General features: G+C 39.6%; 1 protein-coding gene across 2 annotated transcripts in view; it reads right to left on the reverse strand.

Moving 5' to 3' along the window:
* Nucleotides 1–8,006, reverse strand: part of tafa5 (TAFA chemokine like family member 5) — a 207,570-nt gene extending 199,564 nt beyond the window's left edge. The window contains exon 1 of one of the 2 annotated variants that reach the window (XR_008563088.2): nucleotides 7,294–8,001. Coding sequence is in view for 1 of the 2 variants with exons in the window: in XM_015956754.3 (XP_015812240.1) it covers nucleotides 7,294–7,399 (106 nt within the window). In the remaining variant the exon portion in view is untranslated. Of the gene's footprint in view, nucleotides 1–7,293 lie in introns of both variants that reach the window. The other variant, XM_015956754.3, reaches the window with a different exon arrangement.
* Nucleotides 8,007–11,501: the final 3,495 nt, after the last annotated feature.

Raw genomic sequence — 11,501 nt, forward strand, 5'->3', positions numbered from 1 at the left:
CACAGAACTGTACACATGTTAAAGTATTTATCACCAAAAAATATACCAGATTTCATTTGGATGTGTGAACTTCAGAAATCATTGAAAAGCCAAAAATTGCATGCATAAAAATCTCCTTGAACAAGCAAGTGATTTATGGTCTAAAATAGTTCTAGAGTTGGCAGAAGACAGCTGCACAAATGAAAAACATCTCCCCATAACCACGTGGTGCTTCATGTCAACCTCTTCTAAATCATGATCTATGACAGAGAATGCGTCTGGCCTTATCAAAACTGACACTTGATTTTTCTAGCATGTTAATGAGTGCAAATGCTGCTTCTCTTCACATGATGCTCACCATCACAGTAAAACTATTTGTAGAAACATCAATATGGATGTTTCTGTACATAATTCTTAGTGTTAACAGTGGAGCCATTTGATTTGTTAGTAAAAAAGGAAGGAAATAAATGGCCCTGTTGACTATCCTTCTGATTTCAGTTCCTCGGACCATCGGTACCCCTTTCAGCTTTTACCTGACACTGATCCTTGTCTCCGTCTGCCTCCCAGGAGAGGACATGGCTCCGGGCCATGACAGAGATATTCAAACATGCATATGCTTACACCTACAACTTCTTGACTTCTTTTTCGTAGCAAAGCAATCTATTTCCTCTGTTGGCGAATTAACCTGTGATGCTCTTAGAAGAAGGTACATATCTAATTTTTTTCTGGTTTGCTTTGGAATTGTTATGTTGGAAATAGGGGTGCACCGATCTATCGTCCAACCGATCCATCGGCCCCAACCTTGGGTTTCTTTTAAGATCGGTGATCGACCAAAAACTGCAATCGGTGTCCCTCAGTTAATGCTAAAGCAAATCATTGCTACAGAATTTTTTTTTTGACAAGTGTGTCAAAACAAGTACAAAAGTTTTGTTTCAAACTTAGATAAATGAAAGTCTAAAGGAACAAATATGATTTTATAGTTCAAGCAGCCACGCTAAATATGTTCATTTATATTTGAGATCATTACTTCATGTCCAGTTGAAACAGGTATTGTTTCATGAGTAATCATGTTGGTTTTTTTCACAGTAAAAGGTAGTTGAAACATTGACATAATCTGCTTTTAGAAAAGAATAAATCAGTATCGGCAAGTCAGGTTTTTCTCAAGATTGGTGATCGGCCAAAAACTGCAATCGGTGCACCCCTAGTTGGAAATGAAGCCATAGGCAGTTCAGTCCACTTAAATAACTTTTATTGTGCTGTTGTTGACTGTACCAACACACGTGGGTGGGATAGGGAAGTTAGCTTTGTTGTTATAAAAGCAAAAGGTGTCTGAAAGATGGAAAGGTGGAAAGATGGAGCAAATAACAACAGATTGATCTGCTGTTTGTTCACTTTTAGCTTCCAATGCTACCTATTAATTCTTCTTCATGAAAAACTTTATTGATCCTCCCAGAAGACACTTGTTCTTATGTTTCATTGTAAACTAAACAGAAAACATTCCGTAAAGAAGTCCTTCATTCATATTTTAATCCACTTGCAGTGGTTTCTGGTAGAAATGAATGCCTTGTGAGTCGTATTCTGGGGGAATAAAAGCTCAGATGCTTTTATTTCAGCACAGAGAATTCAGCCAGAGGGGGAAGTAGCTTCAGACGACAGGATTTGGAGTCTTACTTCCTGATATTTGGACATCATTTGGATATCAACACATACACACAGCGGTAAAACTGGCAGCACATTATTTTATTTAGATGTAGATTATTGAATTATATGAGACGGATGGTGGAGCTATGACCAGCTGAGAACACGTCAGTTTAGAGCTCCCGGTGGAGCACAAAAATTAAAATTAAAATATAAAAGTAAATGAACTGTACCGATTTTGGTTCTGAAGATGTGTTCCCCACATCTTACTGGGTTGCCTCAGCAGCTTCAAAGGAACGATCACACAAATTAGAAAATTAAAAATATGTTTGGTTTATTGTATTTTATATTTGGTCCTTTAAAACTCAGGAAACAGTAAAAACAAGTCTCACGTTTAGCCAAGTCACAAGTCATTGCAACCGAATCCCTGCCATCGATAACAAATCTTACGTGTGGAAGTTTCAACTTTGAGGATCATAATTTTTAAGTTATTGAAAACTTGAAAAGAAAATATCTTTGTTTGTGGTTTAGGTTGTTCAAGAATGTCTAAAATTTTAATTGCCAGAATTTCTCCGACACAGATAGATTTACATTTCTAACTGCTGACTTAAACATTACTGAGCTTCAACCAAATTAAAGGTGGAGCCAAAAAAATTTAACACATTAATGTACATAAGAGTCTGGACTAGAATCCATGTCAGTAATCGGGTTTTTTTTCTCCTGCCACCTCTCTGCACATCTAATCAGAGCTTTGTGACACTGAGTTTTTCCTTTTAGAGCAGAAAAAAGGGATTAGGTTGCAGTGACTTGTGACTTGGTTAAACGTGAGACTTGTTTTTACTGTTTCCTGAGTTTTAAAGGACCAAATATAAAATACAATAAACTAAACGTATTTTTAATTTTCTAATTTGTGTGATCGTTCCTTTGAAGCTGCTGAGGCAACCCAGTAAGACGTGGGGAACACAATAATTTTCATTTTAAGCACCCAAATCATCACCACTCTACCACCATGCTTCAACATAACACACCCTCAAGCAATGGTCCTGAGACCCAGTTGACCACATGCTGATTCAGCGTTTTAAAATATGTTTGAATAAATCACAAACAACTCTGGGATGAGGGAATTTTGTTATAGTGACCACAAGTAGAATATCTAAAGGTTTTTGTAAATCTGCATCTCATTAGCATTGCTAGAATATGTTGCCAAGTATGTTTTATGTTTGAGTAGATGGACAAAATTATTTTTAGACTTTAAAAATGTGCCTTTTAGTGCAGCCTGATGTTTTCTGTGTGCACAACACTAAACTGGAGCAGTAACTGTTGGATTTCTTACAAGAAGCATGTGCAAGGCCTCACTTTCCCTCCCTCCATTTTCAACGCTGGTCACCAGCTCCTCCGTTCCCTTCCCTACTCTCTCTGTCTGCACTTCGGATAAGAACCACAGCCGCGCTACACTCCTTAGCTGTCCTGAGCTAAGATTAGCATACTGATTAGCTATCTTTGTGATCTCCCTCATCCGCCTTTCTCAGAGCTCACACATGGAGCTAAAGCCTCATGAATGCATAATCGCACTGTCTGTGAACAGATCCACAGCTGAGAGCTGCCAGAGGAGGGAGCTAGTGCGCGGAGGCTGGTGTTTATTGTAATCAGAGGGTTCTGTAGATGCGATTACTGTTTTCAACACCAATCCTATGTTATGAACAGTTCAGCTGTCGTGAATCATCTTTCTCTGGATGTTCTTGATGCTTGTCGTTCCTCTCCTCTTTATTTTTTCATCCTTTCCTTCCACCGTCATCTTCTTCAACTTTCCCTCCCCACATCCAAGCCTCCTTTCCCATCCCTCTCCACTCTCGATCTCTTGATCTCAGACGGGTCTGAATGTGGACAGCAGATCATGTTAAGTTGGATGTTGATTCTAGGTGACAGGCATCATATGAGTCATTGTCATAATCACAGAGCTTCCCTCCATCGCCCCTGTGGCGGCACTATGCAGCAGCACTGCAAGGCTAAATTGCCCTTGGTATAAACAATAGCTATACAACATCAAACACTGCAATCACAATGAAATTACGTGGAGGATGCCATTACACTCAGAAACTAAACTCATTCACACCAGGTAAATGAGCTTGTTATTTTTTAACAGTCGCAAGTCAAAACTCTCTTTTCCTTTAACATTTAAAACTCTGATTATGGGAAACATTTCATTTTCACGTTATTGGTAAATATGTACTATGTACACCTTCTGAGTTCTATTAGTTTGTTTCAGGACAAAGTTTCTATTGGTCCCAATGGTTGGGGTTGGAACCCCAAAGCTGTTTTGGGTCTTCAGATGCTTTCTACAAGTAAAACGAAACAGAAAAAATACGCCCTAACATAATCTTTTCTTTATAATTATTCTAAAAGCTAAAATTAATGGATATAAAAATGCTAAATGAGTGGAAGCAGTTTAAGAGTATGCCCTTACTCATTTGTAATTTAAGATTGTAGTTTAGAAGCTCAGGTGTTTGGAGACAACGTTCATGTTTTACAGTTAAATGTTGCTTGAAATGAAAAACAAACTCCTTAATAGTTTATTTCTCAAAGAAAATGCCAAAAAGTTGAAGCAGTGCATAAAAACCTAAAAGCGTGGTCCACCTTTAGTAGCAATTCATTTTGTATTATTTCTCTTTCAAATCATTCAGAAGAGTCTTCCCTAAAAGAGCAGTCATGATCAAGTTTGTGACTGGACGATTCTTCTCCTGAGATGGACAGAAGTAGCTCAGGAGGAGTTGTCCAGTAATCTGAAGGTTGTAGGATCAATCCTGGCTCCTGCCAGAGAATGCTACTGTTGTGTCCCAGGGAAGCTGTGGCTACATTGTAGCTCATCACCACCAGTGTGTGTGTGTGTGTGTGTGTGTGTGTGTGTGTGTGTGTGTGTGTGTGTGTGTGTGTGTGTGTGTGTGTGTGTGTGTGTGTGTGTGTGTGTTGGGTTCTAGGACTCTAGAAGGCACTATACAAATACAGACCATTTACAATTAATGCCCAAATATCCACCCTTCCACCACTGTGCGTAACAGTTGCTTATGGTATTTTTTTTACATGCTGCTTTTTAGTTTTCTCCAGCTGACACAGCAAAGGAACTTTGTGTTTGTTTTTTGGTTCATCTTAGGTGTGGGCTATATGGAAAAAAAAATCTTATCACGATTCTGTTTTTGCAAAATCACAATCACAGTTTCATCATGATTTTTTTCTATTTTGAAAATGCAGATGTTAAAAGCATGCCTCTTCACAGAAAATCGGATGAAATATTTCAAAATCCAAAAAAAAAAAGTTTAAATTCCAGTATCCATCCATCCATCCATCTGTCCATCCATCCATCATCTATCTAATCATAGTTGAGAGCTAAAGATGCATGTCTCAAATGACAGGCACTTTCATTTAATTCTATATTTATAATTAATGTAAAATTATTTAAATTCCATCTAGAGGTGGCTCACCTCCCATCATCCACAATATTACCAGTAATTATTTCTTGTCCAGAGACTAAAATCTATCATGTTAAGCTAAATTCATGATGCATCATTATCTCATGCATTCTCTAGTCAGGATTACACTCTCGCTATTTGTACCTCACTGCTCTCCGTAGATGTTGCCTGACCACGCATGGGAGGAGTTTGGCATAAACAGATATCTGGTCGGCAGCTACGGTGAAAAGGTTGGCTAAAAGCCACTAGGCCATATGTAAGGTTTAGAGCAGAACATTGACCCTGAGGTTTCCTGATGGAGCAGATGCGTAAGAACAGACGCAACGACCGCTTAGAGACGGAGCAAGCTAGTGGCTAATGCTAGCGCCTAACTGCTATAATCAAGCATGGTGTGCTTCTTCAAAGATTCATAATCGTTCATGTCTGCATCTTACTGCTTTGCTCATTAGATTTTTTCCCTCAGCCCTACCGAGCACCCCAGCAAAACAAACCAACACGCTGCCTCAAACTTGCTCAGACAGGTTCCTCGGTGTGTCTGTCGTGCCGACATAAGTAGACTGGCAAGTAGCGTGACTTGGCTTCGAAAAAACGTGTTCATCCAGAAGTAATGCCACTGACAGTGTGACTGCGTGATATTTATATTGAAGCATTACTTTTTAAAACTATATTATATAAGAAGATTTCTGCAAAACAATTTGTTTCAATGGTTATTTGAACAAAATGTCAACTATTTGACTATGTAAAAGAAAAGGTTACCATCTATTATTATGTTACTTTAATAAAACTGATTAATGTTTGGAGTCTGAATCAGAAATATTTATTGATCCTGAGGGAAATTGTAAATGGAAATAATGAGCTACAGGCTTAGAAATCCAAAAATAACACAACTAACATTTGGCTAATTCTATATGTGGAAAGAGCTGAAACATTCAAACAAAACTCATTTAAAAGACAAGTTGTAAGATGTTTGAGAAGAGAACAAAACACAAACAGTGATGAGCTGAGTTTACACATGTAGACTAAATGAGGAAAAACGTGACCTATGACTGAAAATCAACTTGGAATGAGAGTATGTGAAAGCAAAGCAGACCACAAGAACAACTATGTGCTATTTCCCACAGAAATTGAAAAAACATTTAATTGCTTTGCAGTGATTGAGAAATAACTGCCTGTAGAAACACCGAAAGAGGAAATAAACTGAGTCCTTACAGCTTATTACTGTTCCAGGAGTGATAAGGTGTTGCAGGTTGTGAGGTCGAAGGTCCTGCATGCAGAAGCTGGAAGACTGCTGACTGAGACAAACATTAGAGCACCATCGATCTGACATGAGCAGATAGTCAATCGACATGACCAAAGGAACCATAAAAGAGGAAAAAGACCCCCGCACCATATGCTTTTCTGATCCAGGAGCTTTGCTGCTTGGAAGCCAACTATCATTGATTCACCTGAGGCCAGTGCGATTGCAAAGCAAACTCAATCATGCCTCTGCTGTAAATAAAACGGAAGGGCTGCAGTCAGCCTGCTGTTTTGTTTCAGTTAAACACCAGCAGAGCAGATGCACTTAAAGATAATTATACCTAAATTCTTAATTAAATATCCTGTTCAATGCTCTTCTCGTGGCCATCACCCCCTCCCCCCCCACCCCCACCCCGTTTTATTTCACACATACAGTGTCAGCTCGGTTTCTGCAGTGAACTGAGTCAGATGCTGTTGGAGGCAGAGAGGAGGAGAGGAAGAGGGGGAGAATGTGTGAGGGTGCCACAGAAGTAGCCAAACAGAGATTGGGCGCCTGCATACATTTGCCTAATAGTGTTTCTCCTCGGGCGGTATTAAAATTACAGCCTGGAGGGCAGTTTGTCCAGCTAATCGGGACGTATTCAAACATTAATATCAGTTGTTGATGCAGAGATAAAGTGACGGACCTCATGTCGCCCTGCAGGACAGTCGTGTGCGCGTGTGGAAAATTAAAATAAGTCACAGGACTTCAGTTAGGAGTCTGACTCATACAAGTTAATCCTGCTCCACCAGCCAATGCGTCACGGTTTCCTCTCACCCCTGCACAAGTCTGTCATTTTCCAGTTCTGAAGAGGGTGGGGGGTGTTGGTTCGACTGATTTTATCGTGAATTTGATGTCAAAGCCTTCACACATGACACGGTCACCCCAGCGCGCAGTGAAAACAGTGCGCGGTCCAAAATGCGCGGCTGGACTTACCGCAGTAGAGAACCAGCAGCGCCGTCAGAAGCACCACTACCCAGAAAGTTGACGACATCTTCGGCCAACGAGTGCAGGCATCTCTGCGTCTGGACCCCGGAGCCATTGAAGAAACAGATCACTTCCTCTTGACAAAAAATAGAATTGAAAAGAGAAAAAAAAAGATTTCACAATCCAGCCCGGTTTCTCTCAACAGTCATGACTGTAATCCTGCAAAAACGCAGACCCAGCATCTGATGGGAAAAGGAGCAACTGGGTCCGTTTCTGTGCGTAAAACAAAAGGTTACATCTTCTTCAGAAGCGACACATTTTTGTTCTTTCGCGTGTTCAAAATCACAAGTTGATCATCGTTCCTTAAGCTGTCCCCACAACGTGTTTCCGCCCTGTGTAAGTAAAAGGAGGCGCAGCGCGCTCAGTTAAGGCTCAAACTGGTCAATCATCTGTACCGCAGCGTCGTAAAAGCTCCTGTCACCTGTGCTAGGTTTCCACGATTCTCCTCCAGCTCATCAGCTCCACGTCGACTGGCGTAGGAAATATTTAGAATGGACTCAACAAAAACCACTGGAGAGATAGATTTTTAAAGACCTTTAACGTGTCGGTCTGGGCACGAAGTGCCTGAAGATCACAGCAGGTTTACTGGAGGAAACGGAGTGGAGGAGAAGAGAGAAAAGTGTGGCGAGGAAACGGAGCGCATCGGGCGACTCTGACTGTTCAAAGTAAAGCATTTAGATAATCGGTATTACGTCAGCAAGAAGCCATCAATTTCACAACACTGATCATCTCAGAATACCTGATAAATATTTATCTCAATCCGAAATTATATTCCACCAAACGGGTGACATTTAAATGTTTATTATGCAGCAAACGAACTAATTTGTTCGTATTTTTTTCAGGGATGAGTCATGAATGGAAAATTGGTGTCAATTATAAGAAGAGAGAAATAGTCCACCGACCTGCTTGACAGAGATTTAATATTTTTGAGTAAACATTCAAAGCGAAGTACGAAAAACCCTGAGCTATGTTATGTAAAAAAATTTTTAAATGTATAGTGATTTCTGCTTGTGGATCTTCTGCACTTGTTGGGGATAACATTTCCATTTTTCAAAGTTCAAGTGTTTAATTTAGCTCAAAAATGTGACAGGTCAGTATCTCAGGAGGTAGAGCAAGTTTTTCAGGAACTGAAAGGTTGTAGGTTCAATCCTGGCTCACACCAGAGAATGCAGCCCAAGGACGGAATTTTCACTTTAGAAGTGTGTGTGTGTGTGTGTGTGTGTGGGGGGGGGGGGGGGGGGGGGGCACGGGGGGGGGGGGTATCTTTACAATATGTTCTAATGGGAAACCGGCTTCAACACAAACGGTTGCTTTCCGCTTGCTCCTAGAGCTCAACCAGTGTCAATTTAATATAGCGTAATATTGTTTTTGGATGGTAAAAAGTGCAGGGGTCAAAACTTGACTTTGGAATAAGTGGGGGGGACATGTCCCCCCCCCCCCCCCCCCAAAAAAAAAATTATGTCCATGATGCTGCCATTGTATCCTTGGGCAAGATACTGTTGTAGAACCCCAAAAAGGCTCTATATAAATACAGACCATTTATTATTAATTTTACATGTTTAGGAAACAGCTAGTTGACAGTTCATAAAATAAATTGAGAATTAAAGGATTCTGGAAATATAGCAGTGGCAAACGTTTGTGTCTGATTAAAAGTTATGACCATTAAATTGTTCAATGTGGAAAAGGGTGAGATTGATTAGGCAAAACAAACATAAAAAATCTAATCAACAAAAAGCACACATGCAGAAGAAAGATACTTTTAATAGCCTACCAATCAGTATACATTACCTTCAGTACCAGGACTTTCATGAATCAAGTCTGCACCAAAAATCCTCCCAAGAAAACTATGACTTTAGGGACTAAAGACAGCACCATAATCGTTATAAACGTCTTATTTTCAGGACTTAGGACAGCACCAAAAACCCACAAAAACATCTTTTTTTTCAGCACCAAAAGCTGTCTCTACAAAACTTTGACATTCAGGACCAGAGACAGCACCAAAAATCCTTCCTAGAAATATTTGACTTTTGGGTCTAAAGACAGCACCAAAAAATCCTTAAAAACATCTTCTTTTCAGGACTAAGGAAGGCACTAAAACTATCTTTAGAAAACTTGTACTTTTGGGACTAAGGACAGCATCAAAAATCCTTAACAATTCTGAATTTCAGAACTAAGGAAAGACAGCACCGAACATCCTGACAAAATTCTGACTTTCAGTACTAAAGACAGCACCAAAAAACCTCCCTAGAAAACTTTGACATTCCGGATTAAGGATAGCACCAAAACGCCTCCCTAAATAACTTCCACTATCAGGACCAAGGACAGCACCAAACCCCTCTCTAGAAAAGGTTGACTTTCATGACCAAGGACGGCACCAAAACCATTAAAAACATATTATTTTCAGGACCAAGGACAGCACCAAAAACCGTCTATAAAACTTTGACATTCAGGACCAGGGACAGCACCAAAAATCCTCCCTAGAAATATTTGAATTTGGGTCTAAAGACAGCACCAAGAAATCCTTAAAAACATCTTTTTTTCAGGACTAAGGACGGCACTAAAGCCCTCTTAAGAAAACTTTGACTTTCGGGAGTAAGGACAGGACCAAAATCCTCCCTAAAATGCTTAAACTAAAATCCTTAAATCAGGATCAGGGACAGCACTAAAAAGGCTTCCTAGAAATCTTTGACTTTCGGGAATAAGGACAGCATCAAAAATCCTTTAAAAATTCTGAATTTCAGAACTAAGGAAAGACAGCACCAAACATCCTGAGAAAGTTCTGACTTTCAGTTCTAAGGACAGCACAAAAAGCCCTCCCTAGAAAGCTTTCGGCATGTTTCCATTACCAGAACTCCAGCTTTACAGTAATCCGCACACCTTATCTATACATCCATCCAAAGAAACAGAGAAAACAACCTTGTGATTGGTCAGGATGCCATTTTTGTCAAAAGTGCCGCCATTGTGTCCTTAAAATTATAAAGAGGGCTAAAGATATCTAGTGGCAGACATTGAAGCAGCTTGAAGAATATCTTGTGGAAACACTAAAAATATGAACGTTTTATACAGGTTTGTGTGGCCCTTTCGGGTTCAAGTCCCATCTGGGGTGCTACTTTTTATGTAACGGTTTTTAGGGGTGCCAGTCAGGTCTCCCTCCTGACTTATAGGAGGTTTTAATAATTAAAGGAATGATTTAATAAACCCGCTACACAAGGACATTGCTAGATATATACCCCTATACAAACTTAAAGAAAAATCCTGATTAACAAAGAAAAATTACGCCAACAAATCAAAAGTTCAGGAAGACAATTCTTGAGTTGAAGTTTTTCAGAAGTCCATTTCTTTGTTCTTCATCCCAAGGTCAGGCGTGTTGTATGGATTTGTGCAAAAAAGCTATATCACAGAACAAGTTTTTTTTACAATATGTACATGTTTATATTACGAGTAAAGAAATCAAAAAGAAATAAACTTACTTGACAGGTTGACTTTAAGGAATCCAATGAGGAGTAGCAAGACTCACACAACGTTTTCACTAAAGAAAACAAAGTTTTCCCCCTTTTATTAATTGAGAATTATTTTGCTTATATTTGCAAGATTAGATATATTAGTATAAATAAGTATATATAAGGGAGATATATAAGTCTTTTTTCCTCCACCTGACTCAATCCTCATACAAACCCTCAGATCTCTATTAAGGTAGTGCAACTCGGGTTGCGAATGACCACAGTCACCAATTCTTGTCATGTGTCCATGTCTATGTATGTATCTCATATGTATGATCTCAGAATTGTGTGTACTGAAACTCTAATTTCCCTCTGGGATTAATAAAGTATCTTTGAATTTGAATTTGTATTTGTGGGGTTAGACTCACGTTTTGACAGATCTTGTGGAGTGAGATGAGGATTTCTTCAGCTGGTGGTCCAGAGAAGGTAAATTCTTCCTTTGAAAGAAAGTCAGGTAAGGGAAAGTTTGTTTCTTTTTCTTTTCCAACAGAGATCGCTGTGCACTTACAGCTGTTGTCGGGTTGATCAGATAAAGTGGCGTCTTGGCGATGACGTTGGCTTCCAATAGCAAAGGTTAACTCGTTAAGTTAACGTTTCCTTCCGTTAATTAACGTCTGGATTTTAGTGTAGAGGGATTAACAACCTCTGTGGTTGGTA

The sequence above is a fragment of the Nothobranchius furzeri genome, chromosome 1, assembly GCF_043380555.1.
Source record: "Nothobranchius furzeri strain GRZ-AD chromosome 1, NfurGRZ-RIMD1, whole genome shotgun sequence".
In the NCBI taxonomy this organism is placed as follows: domain Eukaryota; kingdom Metazoa; phylum Chordata; class Actinopteri; order Cyprinodontiformes; family Nothobranchiidae; genus Nothobranchius; species Nothobranchius furzeri.